The sequence below is a fragment of the Fistularia commersonii genome, chromosome 18 (genome assembly GCF_037954325.1).
Source record: "Fistularia commersonii isolate RoL2024-O1a breed Wild chromosome 18, RoL_Fcom_v1.0, whole genome shotgun sequence".
NCBI classification, from domain to species: Eukaryota; Metazoa; Chordata; class Actinopteri; order Syngnathiformes; family Fistulariidae; genus Fistularia; species Fistularia commersonii.
Genome location: NC_141301.1, coordinates 6,779,215 through 6,801,741, shown reverse-complemented (window position 1 = coordinate 6,801,741; position 22,527 = coordinate 6,779,215). Strand labels below are relative to the sequence as shown.

Sequence of the window (22,527 nt, the reverse complement as noted above, 5' to 3'; positions counted from 1 at the left end):
TTTGCTTGCATTTCATGCACAAACAGGTTTTTCCCTTGTAGCTTCACGTCCAGCTCAGTCAAGTGTCAGTATGTCCATAGTAAAGGCTAAATCACAGAGCCAATCTACGTCATTCAGCTCAGGACAATTCTCAAGCGTTCTCAAGTAGCTCAATTGCTCACATCAAGTATGAATTCTGCACCAGTCTTTGGCAGGCCAGATAAAAAAAGACAACCGTGCCAGATGTGGCCACCGGGCCATAGTTTTTCCCACCCCTGCCCTATATCATGGTGTGCATAATTAGGCAGATTCTTCTCCTAAGGAAAAACGGGCCAAAAAATGATATGTAACTGACTCTGAAAAGTCAAAAATTTTAATAAAAGTCTTTCAGAGAGATGCAGCACTCTTGAAATATCTAATATATTGAGGTGTGATCACAGAACCATCAAACGTTTTGTTGCAAAAAGTCAACAGGGTCGCAAGAAACGTGTCAAGAAGAAAAGACACAAATTAACCGCCAAAGCTTTGAGAAGAATAAAACATGAAGCTACTAGGAACCCATTATCCTCCAGTGCTGCCATATTCCACAACTGCAACCTACCTGGAGTGTCAAGAAGTACGAAGTGTTCAGTTCTCAGAGACATGGCCAAGGTAAGAAATGCTGAAACCGGACCACCTCTGAACAAGACACATAAGTTGAAATGTCAAGAATGGGCCAAGAAATATCTGAAGACAGATTTTTCAAAGGTTTTGTGGACTGATGAGAGTGACTCTTGACGGACCAGATGGATGGGCCCGTATTTGGATCAGTAACAGACACAGAGCTCCACTTTGACTCTGACGCCAGCAAGGTGGAGGCTGGTTACTGGTATGGGCAGGTATTATTAAAGATGAGCTTGTTGGACCTTTTCGGGTTGAAAATGGACTCTAAAGCATATCTCAGACCTACTGCCAATATTTAGAAGACACTTTCTTCAAGCAGTGGTATAGGAAAAAGACTGCATCTTTCAAGAATACGCCATCACATGCATCAAAGTACTCCACTGTGTGGCTGGCCTTAAAGATGAAAAAATAATGACTTGGCCCCCTTCTTCACCTGACTTACACCCTACTGAGAACTTTTGGGCCCTTCAAAAGCAGAAAATTTACAGTGAAGGTAAACAGTACACCTCTCTGAACAGTGTCTGGGAGGCTGTGATTGCGGCTGCACAAAAAGTCGATTCTGACCAGATCAATAAATGGACTGACTCCGTGAATGGAAGGCTTGTGACTGTTATCAAAAAGAAGGATGGCTATATTGGTCACTGAGGTGACCAATTCTTTATTTTTTATTTATTTTTATTTCAGAAATATTTATTGTAAATTTTCGAGTTTGGTTATTATTCTCACTTCAAACAGGTGAAAATAAACAAATGAGATGGGAAAATTTTGTTTTTCATTTAGTTGCATAATAATTCTGCTCACCAATAATTGCCTAATAATGGTGTACGTATAGATATTCTCTAAAGAAAGTCAAAACATCACTTTTACTCCATAAATGTTAAGGTTTGGGGTGTTGTTAACATTTTTGATTTACCAAGAGTACTGTAGTTGTAGGATAACGAAACTAATCCTCAAAAATACAACCTGCCTAATAATTGTGCACGCAGTGTGTTGACACTGGGGGTCTGAATACAATTTTTCACAGCACTTTTCACTTTCATTTGCAAAAAAAATTAAAATCATGAATAATTTTCTTTGTACTTCCCAATTAAGTGCCACTTTGTGGTGGTCTTTCACATGAATTCCAATAGTACAGTATATATCTGTTTGTGGTAGTAATGCAACAAAATGTGGAAAAGTTCAAGAGGTATGTATACTTTTCCAAGCCACTGTAATTACTCCAGCCTGTCCTGGATTGACCATGGCATGGTTGGTCAGGTGAACATGCATGGTTTGGACATCTGGTTCGTATGCCTTCTGACTCCCTTTGAGTCGATACCTGTGTATCTCACCCTATAGCTAAGCCTGTAGAGGAATCTTTTTGGAGTTACTTGCATCTGAAGCCTCATGGTGAGCAGAGATGGAATGGCAAAGGTATACCTCCCTTCTTGGCTCAGGGCCCATTATGGCCTAAAAATATGTGAACAGCATCACTGCTGACACTGCACCCATTTTCAATTCTTATTCACATTTACTCTCCCTCACATGTCAAGACAACTGCAAGACATGCAGGCAATTACTTACAATCCAACGGTTTCCAGCAATGGTATATGCTTACACTCATACCAACAGCGTCATACTTGGCTGCAAACTGCAAATGATTTGTACTTGAACTTTTCTTCTGATGAGGCCAACAGGGCTACATTGTCACCAAAAGAGAAAAAGAGATCCTGAGGTACCTACAGTATACCAGATTAAACTGGTCCACCCAGCAATCCCTGCATATCCTGTCCAAGAAGACCACAAACAGAATCAGGGACAAAGTGGAGCCCTGTCAAAAGGCAGCATCCAACTGGTTGAAGTTGTGCCAAGAATGTGGATGCAGCCATCACAGCATTGATACAGTGACAGGATATCAAATAATCTATAATTGCTATATCAACCAGCATGAAGAACCAAAAATAATACATCATACCATCAGAAAGAGTTGCACCACATATGAACTACTGCACCTTCACAAAAAAAGTGAATTATATTTTTATCTATAGCTTAGCAATTTTAACTGGCTTTTTCTTACCTCTGCTCTCTCATTGGGGCATTGTTTATTTTCAATTATCATTTTCCGGTCCGGCTTGATTTCATTTGTGGCCACAACAAATTGTCCTTAGCTGTATGATTTTTTTTTTAGCACTTGCAATGTTCCATGCCACATGATATGATGCCAATGTGACCAAATCTGAGTGCTTTGTAAGTAAAGGCAAAAATAAGAGTGTTTCCTGCCTCAGGGCCAAAGAGTTCTGTTTTGACACTGTCATCTTTTACTTGCAGAATTGCTGCCTTTGGGAAACCCTTTTGAATATTAGCATGGAGACAGCTAATATGATAATGACCTATACAGGTTGGCAAAACAGAGATATAAAGATGGAAAGGGTGTACAACAAGTCCAGGTGATTAAGGATAGAGAGGGAAATGTATTGACAGATGCTAGAAGAGGTACTTTGAAGAGCTGATGATTTTGGAAATGAATGAGAGGCAAGGATAGAAGAGGTTATTGTTGTAGACCACAAAGTAGCAGAGTGAAGCAGCAAAAGTGAAGCGAGGAAGGCATTGAAGAGGATGAAGAGTAGAAAGGCAGTTGATGCTGATGATATACCTGTGGAGGTATGGAAGTGTCTAGGAGAGGCAGCGGTAGAGTTTCTGACTACCGTCGTTTATTCAACACCATCTTAGAGAGGGAGAAGATGCCGGAGAATGGAGACGAAGTGTGATGGTGCCCATTTTTAAGAATAAAGGGGATGTGCAGAATTGCAGCAACTACAGAGGGATTAAGTTGATAAGCCATACAATGAAGTTGTAGGAAAGAGTAGTGGAAACTAGACTGAGAGCAGAAGTCAGCATTTGTGGGCAGCAGTGTGGCTTCATGCCTAGAAAGAGTACTATGGATGCAGTATTTGCTTTGCGAATGCTAATCAGGAAGTACAGAGAAGACCAGAGGGAGCTGCATTGTGTTTTTCTAGACCTAGAAAAAGCAGATGAGAGGGGGCCAAGAGAGGAGCTTTGGTATTGTATGTGAGGAAATCTGGGGTGGCAGAGAAGTATGTTAGATTGGTGCAGGACATGTATGCTAGCTGTTAGACAGTGGTGCAGTGTGCTGAAGGGGTAACAGAGACATTCAAGGTGGAGGTTGGACTCCATCAGGGATCAGCTCTGAATCCCTTCTGGTTTGCAGAAGTGATGGGCAGGCTGACAGATGAGGTTTGACAGGAATTGCCATGGACCATGATGTTTGCAGATGACATTGTGATCTGTAATCTGTGGAAACAGGTTGAAGAAAATCTAAAGGTTGAGGTATGCACTGGAAAGGAGAGGAATGAAGGTTAGTCTCAGCAAGAAAGTATATGTGTGTGAATGAGAGGAACTCAGGTGGAACAGTGAGGCTACAAGGAGTGGATATCAGGATATTGGAGGATTTCAGGTACTTAGGGTCAACAGTCCAGAGCAACGGAGAGTGTGGAAAAGAGGTGAAGAGATGGGTTCAAGCATGTTGGAATGGGTGGAGAAAAGTGTCAGGGGTATTATGCGATGGAAGACTATCGGCCAGAATGAAAGGAAAGGTGTACAAGACAATGGTGAGACCAGCGATACTGTATGGCCTAGAACCAGTTACAATAACAAAAAGACAGGAGGCAGAGCTAGAGGTCGCAGAGATGAAGATGCTGAAGTTCTCTTTGGGAGTGACCAGGCTGGATAGGATCAGGAATGAGTCAGAGGAACAGCACATGTTAGATGTTTTGGAGAGAAGGTCAGGTAGTTGGTATGAGAGAGGAGGATACAAATAATAGGGTTAGATGGAGATGGTTACTTTGCTATTGTGAAGCCTGAAGGGAAAAGCCAAAAGGAGAAGAAGAGGAAAAAGACAACTGCTAAAATGATGCTTAAGGTTAGAAGCCTTGAAATGATACACTGGAGTCTGACATATAAAACAGAGAGCCCTCCCATATTGCAGTCCATTAGAATAAAACAAAAAATGCAACTCCCCCCATTCAGATAAAACCATCCTGAATATTTGTTTAATTGACCCAACTTATTTCAAACTGATAAATAAGACTATGGAGACACTGTCAAGGATTCAGTTTACAGTATAGCTTTTTTAAATGTGAAGATAAAGGACATATAAGCAAAATGATAAAGAAGTTCCAAGAAGGCTGTGGGAGTGATAGTTGGTCTATTGTTACACTTCTAGGACATAATTCACATTCAGGGTTCCTAATCTTTACTTGCACATTCCTTCCAGGACATCGCTACCAGGATACCAGCCAAGTTACCACATCCTACACTTAATATACCTCCGCATCACAAAATGCATTGCCAAATTTATGTTTTTCTACAGTTTTACCTTACATTTTGCACATTTGCCAGATTGTTTCTATTTTTATTCCTCTTCTGCCCATAGAGGTCTGCTGTAAAATATATGCATTCAATGGATATCCAATAATCTATCCATTCTATGGATATCTAAACACATAGCGTTATCTACTCAAATTTTATTTCTCAGTGAGGTTACTGAGTGCATTTTTATTTAATTTTATAGTTTTGAATTGCCTTTTATTCATTTAAAGGCTGCAGAATTAAGAAAATTGTCTGATTGGCAGTTGAAATGCTAATTTAACCATGTTAAATCTTATTCATTAATACTTACATTAGCAATACATGCCTATTTTTTCCTCATTCAAGACTACTTATTTTCCCCTTGGATCTGTGTGCATCTCTAGCGTTAAATTTCAGTGAAGCTTGATTAAGACTACATGCAATGTCTCTGTGCAGATACCAAGTATTTTAATTCCCTTATATTCTGTTGTCACATAATCGGAGATGTGAAACTCTGACTGAAAAATGGTTAACCTAATGTAACCTGTTATGCATAGTTAATTTGCTGACACTGCTGAAATCCTGTCTCGGGGCTTTTTTGGTTGGGAAAAATCCTAATCCAGATCTGAAAAGTCAGTACATCTGGCGATAAAGACAAATGGAAACACTAGGTAGTGGGATGGCTATGAAGTGATGTGAAATTATTTGATTGCAACTGCAGACTGCCAAAAGACAAATGAAAAAGAGAAGTTGGACAAAGGAATTAAAATCAGAAGGCAAAGGTATAAGGATTTAGCGGAGCTATCAAAACAACGATGGCAAACAGCACAAGGGAGTGGGCTGACAAAGCAAAACATAGTTGCACAACAGCATCAGTGCTTGTTGTTTATGTTTGTTAGCCCCATAAATTGTTGCGCTTGTGAACATGGTCAAGTTTGCGAGACTTTGATGCGTTCAGTTGGCTCAGTTTTTTTGACAAATCATGTAGTCTGTGCAGATTTCTTTCTGCATGGCTTCTCTAAAGTTCCCCCACTTTTTGACCAGAGGCAGCAGCAGCAGCCTCTGAAAGGGTTACTTCTTGTTAGAGACCACCAACAGATCTTAGGGTTGCTGCGACAACAAGCATTAGTGTCCAAAGATCACAGTCCCACAAAGCTGCTTCCAAAATGGAGGTCCTGAAAATGAAAATGATTCAGAATCCATGTCTCCCAATTTACCCATGAATGTAGATAAAACACCTCTAATGATGTGATTCAAGACCTTGTTAACATGATCCTCTGCAACACACTCCTAGTAAACCTGCAATCACTATAGTTTTGTCCAGGTCGGTCTAGCAGACTTCCATAGCAAATTACTTAACTCACTGGCATACCTGTTGAAATTACTTACCAGGACTATAGCAAAACAAAATGTCTGCCCAAATGTAACAATTGCTAATAATTATTTCACCAGATATTTCAGTTTATATATGTAAGCAACAAAATTAATGATAGAAATATGACAGATACTTTTCGATGGCATCTGATCATCTATCATCTACCATAGCAGAATTAAATCCAAAAGGTGAAGTTTGAAATTTGACAGAAGGAGGCCTCACAGAGTAAACGCACAAGATGGTACCTTTGGGATTGGTCAGAGTAACCTCTTCACCTCTCCACAAGCCAAGATCAGCTCTTTGGAGCTCCTGGGATACAAGAGCATAGAACTCCAGGGTGGGGCCAAGACCTGTGCCAACCTGGAAAACCAAGAACATTCTGGTGATGCTCACCTTTAATCTCTTCATACGCATTTGCAATACCAGCCAGAACACTTTCAGCATTATTTTGTACGGGACAAAATGGGGTACCTCATTTTCATACTGAATTTCCAGCATTGCCCTAGAGCTACCAAGGTCCTGCATCACGGACTCTGCCTGTTTCAGGAGCTCATCGCGGTTTATCGTTCTCTGAAATAACAAGGCAATATTGTGGTTGATACTGACTCATGTAAGTAAGGGGGCATTAAAAAAGCTTCTTGAAATAGGAATTAACTAATAAACACAACAACTTACATGATGTAGAAGATAAGAGATAATGAAAGTTAAATCAAAAAGTCCTACTTCCATGTGACTTTAAACATCAGAAAGTATCTCTTAAGCAACTAACTTTGAATGGTATAAACTCTTAAACTCTTAAACTGTTTCAAGTATAAAACTGTAATGTCACCTTTTTCCTGTCAAGACGAGGTGCAACTCTGCTGTCCTGAGAATCTGACTGGTTGATCTCAGGATTTGTGTCCAGTAATCGCTGCATGGCTCTGTCTCTGTCAAATGCAGTTACATAAAACAGCATCTGCCTGGTATCAAACGGGAAGAAAAACGGACTGCAGGGAGAAGAACATTGTGAGAATGTGAGTCAAATTCATCAAATTAGAGCATGTGTTAAAAAGATCTTTTGTCAACCTAGGAAATATTCACCAGGTCTTTCCGAGCTCGATAAGCCACGTGGGGATGTTCCCTGTCATAATGACAAGTGGGTCTTGTAGCTGACGGTTGGCTTTTGCTGTTAGTTTGCTGTTGATGAACTCAGTGGTAGGGATAACTTCCTTACACACAGCATTCTAGAAAATGGAAATATACACATTTTGAAGCAATTTGAATGTCAGCAAATCTAGATTGCAAACCAACATCTGAAAGTCAATTTTTTCATGATGAAACATTCTTTTTGCACATCAACTTTCAGGGTTGTAGAAATTACTATCAGCATCTTTTAACCTTAAAAAAGTTCTTCTCCAAGTTATTTTCAGGATGAAAAGAATTGTGATAACCTGAAATACTGTAATTTTCAAGAATACTTTTTATGTAATGCTAAGATTTGTCTTTATCATTCTTTATAACTTTTATTCAGCAAAATGTAATATACATGTTAATTCACATCAAAACTCATTTACTGAGTTTAAAGACCAAAGCTTTGAGAGAACAAAGCGTGACCTGCTTAGACCCCTGACATGTCTCCATTGAATGAGAGGCTTACATCGTACAAGTAGAACCAGTATCGACTGATTGAGTGCAGGACCCTCAGCAGCAGGTTGACCTCTAAAGAGGGGTCATCAAATGTTATGGTTTCTGGGGGCTCTGATGTGAGGTATGTCTCTAAAGGATTTATGATGCTAGGGCACACACCATCTGGAAGTGATGAGAAAAAACATGGTAACTCAAAGTACTTTATTAATGTTATAAACAGTACTATGACCTTTAAGGGTCAGTGTGCATATTTAAAAACAAATCTGGATTCAGGAAATACATTAAATAAAATTTACATTTAATACATTTAATATTACATTTAATAAAATCAAATATTCATTATATATATATATATATATATATATATATGGACACACACATATACATATATATCATCTTCTTTCAGCTTTTCCCTTCAGGGGTCGCCATAGCGAATCAACTTTCTCCATCAAACCCTATTCTTTGTATCCTCCTCTCTCACGCATCCTCTCTCACACAACCTGGGGATTCCTGTTTAGCCTCATCTGTCAGCCTGTCCATCACCATTGCGAACAAGAAGGGGCTCAGAGCTGATCCCTGATTGAGTCCCACCTCCACCTTGAACTTCTCTGTTACCCCTACAGCACACCATACCAATGTCTCACCCTGTCACATGCTTTTTCTAGGTCTACAAAAACACAATGCAGCTCCCTCTGGCCTTCTCTGTACTTTTCTATTAGCTTTCTCAATGCAAATACTGCATCTGTGGGACTCTTACATACATATAGATACACACACACACACACACACACACACACACACACACACATATATATATATATACATACATACATACACATAATGAGACAATGTCAAACCACAACAGAGGTATATATATATCAAGTTTAAGATACCTGCAGTGACCACCAGCTTGCAATTTCAACTAGAACCCTTCATGACAGGAGATAAAGAGAACTCACCATGCCACAACTCATCCTGCTTCTTGGCATTGCGAGGTGATGTTTTGGTTGGAGCAGTCTGGGCTCTACCCCTCTTTCCACCTACAGTATCTTTACTGCCATCCTCCTCCTCTCTCACAGGCTTATACCTGTCCCAAACAAAACATATTTTCTTGGTTGGTTATTGAGTTTACTATGAAGAGGGATTCATTGCCAAAACAGTCCAGTGTGACCCCTTCATTTAGTCAATGCAGTGTCTTATTGTCAAATAAAAGAATTGAGTGTCTAAAGGTTTAAACACTGTTTTAAGAATTTAAAACAGAGTATAAATACAATACATAGAATTGGACTCCTACCATATTGTGTGGGTTTTGGTCCAAATCCCTGTTCGCCCTAGTGGGTTTGCCTCGTCATCTGTGGATTCCCTTTCTTCTTCAGCCTGAAGACTGTACTGGCGTACTGCCTGATATACTGTCATGTTGTATGGTAGTAAGTGGTCACCGATGTAAAATTGTAGTCTGTGACGTACACTGCCAGAATTCAGGAACTGAGCAGCCTGGGTCATAAATTAATAGAATATGGTGTGTTATTTCAATTTACATTACTGAATTTACATTTAAAGGCATATAAGGCTCATTTTAAAGTGATTGCATCATTTACCAGTGATTCATCAATTTCATCATCCGACCCATCATCATCACTGTCTTCATCCTCTTCTCGAATTCGACCGTACCCTGCTCACAAAATTTAAAGCAAGCAACATCCTGAGTAAAATCTGTAAATATTTCATAATTGAAACTGAAATCTGGGGAGAGCTCAAGTGTGCCGCTGCTGGGGTCTCAATTTTCTTGATACAAAATATGAGATGCGGTTTTCAAAAATTCTCTCACCTCGGACAACAAGGTATCTTTCAATGGCTTGTACTAAAGCTAGGGGGTCAATCTTCACAGGTCCACCTTTCCACTGTTTAACATTAGTGCACTCCGGGTGTCTCTGCAACTGACACTTGAGCTGATGTGTGTTGAAGAATTTTAGTGCCTGGGAGCCCCTGAAAAGATGCATTTGTGAAACTTAACTTGCATTCACTGGAAATTAAATAAAGAAGAAATTTTGTGCTAAGAAAAACAATTCTCTACTATACAGACCTGCTCCCGTTTCCATTCCCACTGGGAAAGTCGTGCACTTTGACAGGGAACTGCTCCATTTGGCTCAGGCAGTTGTTTATTTTATGAACCAGTGCCAGATAAGGCCCATTCTCTGTAGGGTCTAAACAACTTACAGGCTCCATCCCTGGAACCTACAAACCCCAAAGAAGATACTAAATCAATTATACTTATATGAATAAGATAATTATAGTTCATATGTTCTTCTAATATGCAGTTCATAAGTAGAAATTACTTGGCTTTTTCATGTTGTTTATGGTTTTACTATTACCAAGCACTTCAGCTGTTGCTAGTTTTATCATTATGAGTTCATGTATGTAAAATTGGGCTGAAATAGAGCAAAGATAGTTGTAGCAGATTCTAGCTATTTTGAGTCATTTCCATCTGTGCGCCTTATAATTTGGTGCACCTTATATATGGATCAATATTAAGCCACAAAAGGTCTAGCAGCTACAGGAAGCAGCCGCCAACTCCATTTTCTCCTGTAGAAGAAGTAGCGCGTAGTGCATGCTGGGATATACGACTGCGCGAAGCGTGGGTTGTTGAACAGAGAGCAGCCCTTAGAAGTGTCACCACAGTCACTATTCAAATGAAGGCAACAGTGCTAGCTAGCGAACTTAACATCAATTAATTTAGAGGCAGCCCTTCTTGGTGCTTTCGTTTCATGAAAAGCTTTGAACTGTGAAAAATGGGAGTTGGAAATACATTGTTTTCAACGAAGGCGGCGCAAATACCAGTAAGAGATATCCCTACGTACGGTACCCTATTGTGAATGCACAAACTTGTTTTGGGAGCGAATGGAGTTGTCAGAACATTGGTTTGTATTCTATTAATAAAATTTACCTGACTTATCTGACTGTTCTGTTGACATTCCCTTTAGCGCAGCTCAATTTTAGTGGATGCATAATGCAACCCCAGCCACTACTGTAGTGTTTATTCTATGCACCTTACAATGCAGTGCGCCTTATATATGAACATTTTTTTAAAAATAGGCCATTCATTGAAGGTTTGTCTTATAATCCGGTGTGCCTTATGGTGTGTAAAATACAGTAGTTATCATCATCATTTAAATGATTACTGGTAATTCCAAATTTTAATCCAACAGAAAAATATAAAATTAGTATAACAAATATAATAGTACTTTTACAACAGAAGGTATGAAACCAGGCTATGTAAAACAAAAATAAATCAGGAAAAGAGGAATCAGAGTAAGAATTACTCAATAGCAATAAAATAAAGTGAGTTTTCTGCTTTGTGTTAAAAACTAAATATGGAGGATGGAGTCTTTTTGTGAGTAATTTCAGTTTTTCAAGTTCACGTTTTTTGGTTCTTTTTCATTCTTAATCATAAACATGAAAAATCATATCTATGATTTTTGGAAGTTTGGGCTGAAATGTAAAATAGTGCTAGCAGCTTACTTAAAATTGGGGAGCAGTAATTAAAGGCTTATTCCATTTGACAGCTTCACTCACCGGACAACCTGTGAAGACATGGAGGAACCTCTTAAGCCGAACATCACGGCTAAGCACGTCCCTTTCAGTGTTGGAGGTCAGGTAGACAAGGAGCTGCTTTACCAGCCCACTGTGCTGGATCTCAAAAGATGACACGTCAGATTCCGATACAATACTTGAGATTTCCACTAGACACTCTATACCACCATCCACCTTGGGAAAGGGAAAGTTATATATTGTCAGACAAAGAACACAGTGAACACTGATTTTGGGGAGTTTAATGTCAATCAAAATAACAATGATTTATTCTAGATACTGGGAAAGAATGATTGCTGTACCTGCAAATTAAGCTGCTCAGTGGATGTGCAAAGTCTCTGGAGTACATTCAAAGCAGGGTTGCTGCTGTCCACATTTTCAGAGTTGAAGTAACGTTCAACAAACTTGCTTGCCTGTTCTTTGATCCAAGCTCTGATTTTATCTCTACAAATAAAGAAATAGAATCATTTGGATGTGTTGGTGTAGTAGCTTTCCAACATTTCACTCTGTCATCCACGACAAATGCCGTTTACGAAAACTGTATTAAAACAAGTGGAAAAAATTTCCAAACAGCTTAACATGCAAAACAGTAAATTACTTTCATCTCAGTACCTGTTATTTGATACGGAGTCCTTTGGCGGTGCCCTTGCTAAGCCGCTCACCCCAGCAGTGCGTGAGGGCTCAGAGTTTGAATTGGTTTGGGTACCAAGCTTGCCCCAGGTCTTGGGATTGAGACTGGCCAAGAAGGAAGCTTTTGGTGACTGAGTACTAGTGGGGCTTTTAGCTGTTAAGAATCCATAATACAGTTAAAGAGCAATATAAGTATGACTAAAACTTCAAAGTGAACACAGGCAAAATTAGGCACGAGCTTAAAGTTTAACATTTTCTACATGATTTTTTTGAAATGCCTGTAACTAATGGCTTGGACTTCGTCAGTTTATATACAGAAGCCCAGTGATGTTTTTTTTTTGTTTGGTATTTCTTTTGTTTATTTTCAGCAGAGTATAGGGTGAAATGTCGGAAATCATTGAATCCTGCAGACAAGTCATACCTTGCTCTCTCACCAGTGGTGGTGAGTGTGGCATCAAAGTTATCTCCATAATTATTTTTGAGAAAAGCAGAAGCAGTGACAACACGAAGGAAGACTATAGTAGAAGTGGTACTTTGAAATGCAAATGCAGAAAACATGGGTTGGGGTGGCCTTAATTATTGCACAGTGTAACAATGTGACTTACCCTGATTGTCTGCTTTGTCATCATCCCTTGGTGGGGAGTACTTGGGCCTTCTCGGCCCTCTTTTAGGTAACCGTTTCCTCTTCAGGACATCGCTTAACCGCCTGACGGGAAAAATTAGCATATACACATATCATATGGCTCTATGTATTTTTTACAAATACAAACCCATAATGTGTCATGAAGAATCTTTATGACTATTTCATAAACTTTTTTTTTTAATTGCATGGTTTCTCATCCTATTTTGGAGCTGTTACCATATTTTCAGCTTGTAAGGGAAATTGCACAATGTGTCCTTATTTAGTTTCTTTTTAATGGATTCAAATTGTTAAAAATTATTTAAAGAAAAAAAAAAACATTTGGCTAAAACTACTCACCCCTGAGGGCTGAGGTCTAGAGAGTCATCCATGCTGTGTTGGAAGCTGGGTGAGCCAAGCTCCGGAGTAGTGTTATTAGCAGATGTGGTAGATGCAGTGCTGATGGTGGTAGTGCAGAGACTTGCAGTACCACTGGGACAAGCCTTAGGGGGACTTGTGACTAGAAAGGTCTCAGACTCTGCCAGGTTCTTGACCTGATGCATAACACCTGCAGAGAAAAGACCCAAGGACACTCAAAATCTGCTCAGGGCCTTGCAACAGCATAAATATCTGTGTAAAATGTATACAATCTTTACAAGCCATAGCTTTCCAAAGATTGTATACACATTATTCAATTGATATTAAAAAAAAGAAAGATGCAAACAGACTAAATCACAGGTTTATATTCATTACCTTCTCTTCTGAAATAAACACTGAAGACATCAGGCAGCTTTTGCATGAGGATCTCAGCCATCTGCAAGGAACCCACTACAATCTTCAGGTCCTGGCTGGATAGCATAGAGGCAATGTGACTGTAGGAGGGGAAAAAACTGATTAATTTCAAGGCAGAGTTCGGTTGCAACTAAGTTGTAGCTATTCTTTTTGAAATGCCATTTTATATTAATTTAAATGTTTGTTTATTTTAATTCTCTTCTGATTAATTATCACAGTTAAGAAGGGAAACTCCTATGGGTATATACTATTTGAGTAACATATCTGCTCAAGTACTTACATAACACACAAGCTTGGGTATTTTCAGCAAAACATCAATATTTAAAAAAAGGTTTTCAAGAAAATGTTGTTTTCATTGCCAACTTGTAAATTGCACAAAAGCAAAGGTGATAGCAATATAACTAATGCCAAGTGTTCATATGAGGCACCATGGTCACATAGGTAGGTGTGATTATGCCAAGACTACATGCGAAGGTCAGCTGAACATATTTTCCTAGCCACTTATTTATACGTTGATAAAACCAGTCAACAACTCTGACATTGTTACCTCGACACAGCATGGTTCTTCAGCACATCCTTCAATAGCTCTGCATCAGCAAAGTAGATGATTCTGAGGATGGCTCTAAGGCACTTGTGTCTAACTGCAGGGCCAGCAGATGAGCTGTACACTTCATACAGAACTCCAAAGAGAATTTTGATGAAGCACTTTGCCAGCTCAGGGTCTTCCTTCATCAGCTGCGCTCGTGCATCCTCTCTACGGACCTCTTGGTGAGTCCCTGGAGAAACAACAAATGGGTCTTAATTTTCTCTATGAGTGCAGTCACTCAATTTTCTTCCACCACACAACTGAGAAATTATGTTAAGATCAGGTGATTGTACCCCCCACCCCCAATCAACTTATAACAGCTATAGAACTTTGCAATTAAACTTCCAAAACTGGATAAATTGCTAACGGAATAGTATTTTCTGTTGTTTCTTACACTCTGGGTACATTTAATTCACACTCAAAAAAAAAAAAGTGCAGGAAAAGAAACACTGTCTGAAGTTCACATTCTGCATGCTTTTCTACAGTATCTTTCAAATGATCATGGACATTATAGTCTTCACAACATGAGCAGTGCTTGTAATACAGTACAATGACAAGAAAACAAGCATTTGAGAAATACAACTCCCAAACACATTTTGACCCCATTTTGCACCATGCACTACAAAAAAATGCATTTTCTTGATTTTTGCTTGATCACACTGAAAGTAGAAGTGGTATTATTTTTTGTGATTCAGTTTTGGTTTAATTAAGACTTGGATAGCAGAAATAATATCTATGTAGGAAAAGATAGTCAAATAAAAAAAAAAAAATCAAACCTATTCAGTGTTTAATCAAATTAACCAAGGCCATGTTGATCTATCCTTACAACCTTAACATTTTAAGATAAAAATGAAGCTTGTCAATTCAATTACAACATTATGCATACACTATATATTTTCTCAGTCTTTCATTTAAGATTAATACACACTCACCATTATTACAGATGTCTGTAACCACCAAATAAACCTACCTGTGTTGGGGTTTGCAAGAGGATTTGGCTTCCTTTGAATACCACGTGCTGTTCCTGTGTCTTCATTGATCTGCTGCATAGAGTTAAAGTCAATTGTATACACACGACCCAAAGTGGACAAGCTGATCTCATCCTCCCCATTTTGGTGGGCTGTCTGCAGGATAAGATGAACAAATACAACCAAAATCAGTTTCAGTGATAGATCTCATGTAATTAAGCTCACTGAACAATTCAATTAATTTACAATCACTTAACTATTTTTTTGTGCAACTTTGGTCCTGTACAATTCTGAAGCAATTTCTTGATATTAAGCACTGATATTAAACTCCATCTAATTACTTTAATCATGGACTATGAAAATAAGTTTTGGAAACACTTTACTTCAATGATACGGCTATCAATGCGGTTGTAAGGGTGCCACAGTCCACGGTCATCCCTCCACTGCCAGATGGCTCCTTCTGTTGTCTGAGCACTGCCCTTCTTCAGCATCACATCAACAGCAAAAATGCCCTCTCTTGGCAAGCATGGCATCAGCTCACTGGAAGGAGAGAAATGGTTTTAGAAAGCTGCAGAGTTTATTTATTTTAAGTTTAATGATTAGAATACAACACAGGTTTAACCAGCTTAAAATATGAGACAAAACTTGAGTATCTACACTTTCTATATTTATAGAAATGAAATATCTATGAAATAACTGCTTACGTGCCAAGAGAAAGTCAGAGTGTACCTGAGGCTTCCATTTCTTATTATACATCAGGATCTCTTTTATCAGTATACATGAAAAAGCTAACCCTAATACCTCTCTCAAGCCAAAATATAGTAGGATATTCTTTGTGCTCATCAGAGCATTAAGAAAATGAAAACTGATAAATGCAACAAGCAAAATCTCTTTACACATCTACAGAGCTTACAAAGAGAGCAAATGAGATCAAGATACAACAAAGTTTGCAACATTTGAGTCATAAACTTTGTTATAAGAAAGAGAAATGTAGATACAGATGGCGGAAACATCAGTAGGGATTTTTTTGTGGCTATACACATCGTCTTCTAATATTTTGGGATGGATAAGCTCATTTGTATGGTAGGATACAGGTAATATTGATGAAAAAGGAAAATTTTCTTGGAGTATCATTTTTCCCTGTATTTGTTAGTTATCTCAACCCGTAAGACATCAGAACATTGCCACGATCAATGTTACCATATGAGAGAGGTCAACTCATAGAGCTCCTGAGGGCTTCGGGGCACCAGCTCAATCTGTTCCTGGCAGCTGCCATTTGATGCACCACATAAGAGGAAACGCAGTGTTTCTGCTATGTCTGCACCAACACAAATACAGATACATTACTGTCAGCAGCCCTGTTGTTTTTCAACACATTGCAACAATAATAGTGCACAGCAAAATGGACGAGAGACAATAACGGAAAGAACTGGTGTCAGGATCAGTAAAAGCTTTACACTTCAAACACAAATCAATATTGCATGCAAACTGAACTATGCATGTTTTACCTGAATAAAAACAATTTTTGACCAAAATATTGTCATCTACAGACTCTGATTTAGGTATTTTCAAAGAAACTTGATAATTGGTGGAAAAACCAGAGCGATAATGAAATTAAGTATTACTTTGTAAACTTCTTGTGTTAGGCTGTAAAACTCACGACAAACTATGTGTACATATAAAATCAAAAATGAGATTTTAATATATAAAATGAAGTACTATACTTGAAGCGAAGCTAGTCAGTCTTTGTCAGGCAAGATGTATGACTAATAGTGCAAATGGATTTTTTTCCAATGTTTGTCAGTGTAAGGAACAATTCGTTTGCAGGATTAAATATGATAATTCTGAATTGATCTTAGCTATAATGTAGAACTGCCTGTACACTGCATATCATAAATGTCTTTGCTGAGGGTAAAATTGACAGGAGCTGGTGAGTGCAACTATGTACTAGGATGTCTATGGGGGTTCTCGGTCAGACAAGTCATGGTGAATTATTGTCGAAATCTTCTTGTCATGGCAACTGGACTTGAATTTCATCACTTGAGGACGTTTCACACCTCACCCGAGAGGCTCCTTCGGTTGCAACAACAAGAAGATTTAACAAGAAAACTATGAACGATGTTAAGCAAGTGTCTTGGTCATTAATTACAGAGCTTTTTGTTTTGTCTATCATAATTCCCTCTATATGCAACAATAGTAGACAGAGCACAATGGCTGAGACAACACAAAATGTTGGGGGAAAAAAAATAAGTATTAATTTAGTGTTCAAATATTTAAGGCAACTTGCTCTTTGCTATAGGCATTCGGCATTATTTGCAACCAGGAGTGTTGTCTCTCAGCAGTGAAATATAGCAAGTCTGAAAATCTTGGCAATTGATACTGCTGATGAGAGGATGCTACTGAAGATGAAGACAATAAAAACAGTAGTGACAAGACCCACACCATGAGAGATTATGAGCTGTGCAGCTCATCAGTGAGGTTTTGAATTAATGATAAAATGACATTACTGAGAAAGTTTATTGATAATTAGGTTGAAAGAAAAAATCTAGGTCTCTACGGCAGGGACTGCAAAGAATTAACAGCTTGCAAAATGTTCTTCAGTGAAAAAAATTTGAAATGTCATTCTTGCAGCTAGCTAGAGGTAGTCGCACCCAATCAACAGGTGAAACAGCTACCTCAAAACCATGATAAGATTTTTTCCGTATGCCATACCTCAGAATACCTATACATTCAGAGTAATGGCAGCACAACACCTGTGTTTTATCAGTATTAAAACAAAGGATCATAATATTTGATTTGATTGTTTAAGCTGTTAAAATTATAAAATAACTCCTGTTTACACTCACTTTGGCTGACGTTTGGTGACGATAGGAAACATACTGATTTCGTTTAATTTTCCATGCAAGAAAATTTGCATGCAATCTTTTATTCAATTAATCTATTTATTTGTATGATTCAATGTTGAGTCTTACTCACTCTGTTTCATAAGCTGGACTGCCAAGCAGGGGCAATTGGAGCACATGAGAGAAAACATACGAACAACCATGATGAACATCCCAGAGCTGAGCACAGGTGGTGTAACAACTAGCAGCTGCTGAATGTTAGTCAAGAGGTCCCTGGATGCCACTTCCTGCAGCAGATTCTATTGATATAAACAAAAACACAAGCACAAGTTTGGAGTTCAATTAAGTTGGAAGGTAAAACAATCCAGAAGACAATCCAGAAACCCTAAATCCAGAGTTGAGTCTTGAAAAAACACAAAAATAGAAAAGAAAGGTAATGTACCAACCTCCTCATGCTGAAAGTTGTCCACAAGTCTCGCAAAACAAAGACAAGTGCTTTCCACTGACTTTTTGTCCTGCAAGACCATAATGATTGTAATTAAAACAGAGGACAATCATGAATTTTAAAGCTGTTCATCAGCTTTTAGAAAAAGAAACCTAAAAAAAATTGTATTAACGAGTGAAATGGCTTGTAACATTGTGCTGACGGATCATATTTACTTTCATTTTTTTAAATGGCACACATGTCTTCCACGTGTGGCATTAGACATTTCTTTGGCAATTTTTTGATAGTTATTTAATGGTTGATAGTTACAGTTGTGGTTGAAAGTAAAAGAACCCTTTAAAATGTTCCATATTTTTACACATATGTGATCTATAGCATTGTATGTTTTCAAAAGAATCCCAAAAAGCAGATCTAGAAAATCCCATAAATTAAATGTGAGAAAAATTGGATATGGACATGTATTTATTGAAAATATAATAGCCCAACACATTTGTGTGTGGCAAAAGTAAATGCCAGTAAATTGTAAATTGAAGTAAATTGTTATATAATTTAAAGAAGAAATCAGTCGGTTGTTTTTAAACAATGGAATGACAGTCAGGCATGAGTGAGACCCTGTTTTATTTAAAAGACAGTAATCCAGCAAAGCATGATCACACAGGCAACACATATGGATGTATACCATGACTCGGGAAAAAAAGGACATGTCTTGAGGTGCTGAGGGTCATGACCCTTGAAAAAAATTACAAGACCATCTCTACGTTTGGAATCCACCAATCCAAAATTTGACTGATTGTGTACAAAGGGAGGAAATTCAAACTGCTGTTACCCAAACCAGGATTGGACAATCAACAAAGCAGCTCAGAGAGCAGGGAATGGAATAGTCTGAGAGGTCACAAAGGAACCCAGGGTAAAATCAGTGGCTGACTGAAGGTCTGTCTCACATTGGCACATGTTGATGTTCATGAGTTAGCCATCAAGAGAATACTGAACAGCAATGGTGTACCATATGTGACCTTTGCAGCAAGCACTGCTCTCCCCACAAAACCTGGCTCAAAGTGTGTAGTTTGATATAGCCAGCATTTGAAACTTATCCCTGCCACGAAACAATTTGGTAGGAGTGTTCAGGTTTGAGCCGGTTTTGCCGCAACTAGACAATACAGCATCATTGATTGGAACAATTCATTCTGAACTGTTTCAGATAATTCTACAGGAACAGGTCAAGACAGCTGTCCAGAAATTGAATCAATGGAGACATAGGGTCATGCAGAAAGACAATGACCCAAAATACACAAGTCATTCTATCAAAGAATCTGCTAAAGAAGAATAAAAAAATGTTCTAGAATGGTCAAGGTCAATGACTTGACCTTAATCCTACCAAAATGCTGTGGAAAGACCTAAAGCAAGAGGTTCATATGAGGAAACCCATCCATATCCCAGAGTTGAAGCTGTTCTCTGTTACAGTTTTTGGTGGTCACACCATGTAATCAGAGCATGGTTAACTTGCTTTTGCTACATGCAGCAGAAATGTTATTGAATCTTTTTTCAATCAAACACATGGCCAAATATAATATGTTTGTCTTGTTGAACTTGAAAATCAGGCAATGCTTTATGCTCCACTTTTGCAAAAATATGGAAAATTCTATAAGGTTCATAAATCTTCAAGGGCCACAATGTGTCATTTGTATGTTAAATTTGATGAGCAGCATGATGTAGCAGTACTATTGCAATGTTTGGTTCAGATTTCTTGACACAGCTAAACAAGTACCTGATGAGCAAGTCTCTGTGTCAACAGTGGCAAAGAATCCGCAACAAAGTGAAATTCATCTGGAGTAATGCTCTGACAGCAGTTGGCTGCAATGGCCAAAGCATTCCTCTGAGCATTGATGCTGAAAAACTCTAGGAAGAGGAGACAGTCGGCAAGTCCACCCTGTAAAGGACAACAATACAATGAATTATTATTGTGACTAAAATTGTGACAGGAAGAATAGGTACATTACTTACAGCCTGCAAAATGGCTTTGCTGTGTCGTCTAGACAGCATTTCTAGGGCAGTCAATGCCTGCTCTGCAACATCAATAAACTGGATAACCTGAAGCTGTGGATTGTAGTACAATGTTTTAGAATTAAAAGGTTAGTATTTTGCAGGAATAAAGAATAAACAGTGGTTCTAAGATATGACCTTTTCCAGGAAGACAGGAATGGCATCAACCACCACAGCAGATGATCGAGGCAAGGCTTCCATCATGTATGTGAGTGCGCGAGAGGCATGATTCATCTGTGTACATCAATTGAAATTTAGTTAATGACAAAAAAAAAGTAAAAAAAAAAAAAAAACAATAATGATGGAGATATAAGTAACCTGTACTTACAATATCAAAGTTGTGTTCCATTTGTAACAGTGTTATCTGTGAAAGAAAGGCAAGAGAATGAAAATGAGACAAGCATTATTGTGTTTTTCATTTCAGCTGGATGTATTGGATATGTGCATCTTACAAATTACTGTGTGACAACGTTAACATGAACATTATGAATTTAAACCTATAACTATACAAATGTTAAACAGCACAGATAGTAAATGAATTAAAACAATTAAGCTAAGTTTAGACCCAATAGTTTGCAAAAGACTCTACTTTTCTAGTGCCAACCACAAAGGACTTGATTTAACTCCTGTTAACATTTCTGACCAAGCCCAAGTGATAACAGATGCCTTATTAGGCTTTATGTCAGCATGAGTTAAGCAGTAAGCTCTGATGTAAATACATACTGAAAGAACTTATGCCATGTTGTGTTTGTTTTGTATCAGTACTAAATAAACACAATGTATTGGGTTATTGGTAGGACTAGGATGGGGTTAGGATCTTTTTTTCCTATTTTTCAATTTTGCTGATGTAACTGCTTTGGTTAGTGACTAATAGAATACAATGTGGAATTAATTACAATGAGTGGTACAAATTTACAATCTATTGTTTTGCAGGATTAAATATTGACTGAATTTCTGATAATCCTAACATGCCATTATTTCATTAATTTCCAGCAGACACAATTTATGTTGTATCGCAGAATACTGAGTAAAGGAAGAGTAAATGGTTACATTTGTTTGATCTGTACAACTGATATACCAAAGGCTGGCATCAAAATAAAGATTTGCACCACACCAAATTTAGTTGTTCAATTACACACCAGTTTTTATTCTATTATACATCATTTCCTGTTCCAGAGAGTCAAAATTCTGTTCAATTAGTTAAAAACTGGTTTTGCAATCATCAGAAAAGGCTGAGAATCTATGGAATAACCATTTGCCAAACATTGCACATAAAAACATAACTGGATCATAGAACTTGAGATTTTGCAAAAGGAGCAGCATGGCTAAGGGTTAGGGCAGTCATCTAAGGAACCTGCTTCGATTCCAGTGCTCCTCACGGTGTGTTGAAGTGTTGTTGAGCAAGACACTAAACCCTTAACTGCTCCCCTGGTGCTGCTCATTAGCTGCCTGCATAATGGGTTAAATGCAGTGCTCAAATTTTGCTGATCCTGTGCTCTATGTATAACTGAATGTGTGCTTGGTTTTGCAAAACCACACTTATATGTACATTTTTACCAAATTCCAAATAAAATAATGCCTACGGCACTGCACACTGCAAATACCTAAAAGTATCCCAGCAACCAATGGTAAACCAAAACAAATTACGTGCAAAGTTGATACAAATAATACATTCTAACTCACTTTAAGAATGCTAGTATGATTAGCATCTAGTGCATATGAGAAGGAGCTTCCATTACCATGAACAATTCACCTTTGTTTAGTAACAGTCAAGACAATGAAAACCAAATCATTATTCTAAAGTGCTACCATCAAATTCAGTCAGTCAAGCTGTGTACACTAGTCAAGAGAGCGAAAGGTCACTATACAGCTATATCGTTAAGACTGCATTGCATGGATATAAAAATGTTTTTCAAGAAGTATGCTGCAGATTGGGGAAAAAAATGCTCTAACTTCTTTCAGAAGTAGATTGCTTACTGGCCCTACCAAAATTTACGGAATTATACTTTAGAACACCTTCAGTCTA

The 22,527-nt window shown here is 38.2% G+C and overlaps 1 protein-coding gene across 6 annotated transcripts in view; it reads right to left on the bottom strand.

The window, feature by feature from the left end:
* The window catches only part of trip12 (thyroid hormone receptor interactor 12), a 38,577-nt gene that overhangs the window by 5,945 nt on the left and 10,105 nt on the right, over positions 1–22,527 (bottom strand). For all 6 annotated transcript variants that reach the window (XM_086164900.1, XM_086164898.1, XM_086164901.1 and 3 more), the window contains 26 exons: positions 20,830–20,865; positions 20,640–20,735; positions 20,463–20,555; positions 20,227–20,388; positions 18,463–18,531; positions 18,150–18,315; positions 16,374–16,491; positions 15,557–15,713; positions 15,176–15,329; positions 14,167–14,395; positions 13,581–13,699; positions 13,188–13,395; positions 12,814–12,914; positions 12,191–12,362; positions 11,881–12,022; positions 11,564–11,755; positions 10,074–10,225; positions 9,819–9,976; positions 9,589–9,662; positions 9,285–9,484; positions 8,950–9,077; positions 8,001–8,152; positions 7,445–7,587; positions 7,194–7,350; positions 6,836–6,934; positions 6,610–6,724 (listed from right to left, as the gene is read on the bottom strand). In XM_086164900.1, the coding sequence (XP_086021026.1) occupies positions 6,610–6,724; positions 6,836–6,934; positions 7,194–7,350; positions 7,445–7,587; positions 8,001–8,152; positions 8,950–9,077; positions 9,285–9,484; positions 9,589–9,662; positions 9,819–9,976; positions 10,074–10,225; positions 11,564–11,755; positions 11,881–12,022; positions 12,191–12,362; positions 12,814–12,914; positions 13,188–13,395; positions 13,581–13,699; positions 14,167–14,395; positions 15,176–15,329; positions 15,557–15,713; positions 16,374–16,491; positions 18,150–18,315; positions 18,463–18,531; positions 20,227–20,388; positions 20,463–20,555; positions 20,640–20,735; positions 20,830–20,865 (3,592 nt within the window). The remainder of the gene's footprint in view (positions 1–6,609; positions 6,725–6,835; positions 6,935–7,193; positions 7,351–7,444; positions 7,588–8,000; positions 8,153–8,949; positions 9,078–9,284; positions 9,485–9,588; positions 9,663–9,818; positions 9,977–10,073; positions 10,226–11,563; positions 11,756–11,880; positions 12,023–12,190; positions 12,363–12,813; positions 12,915–13,187; positions 13,396–13,580; positions 13,700–14,166; positions 14,396–15,175; positions 15,330–15,556; positions 15,714–16,373; positions 16,492–18,149; positions 18,316–18,462; positions 18,532–20,226; positions 20,389–20,462; positions 20,556–20,639; positions 20,736–20,829; positions 20,866–22,527) is intronic.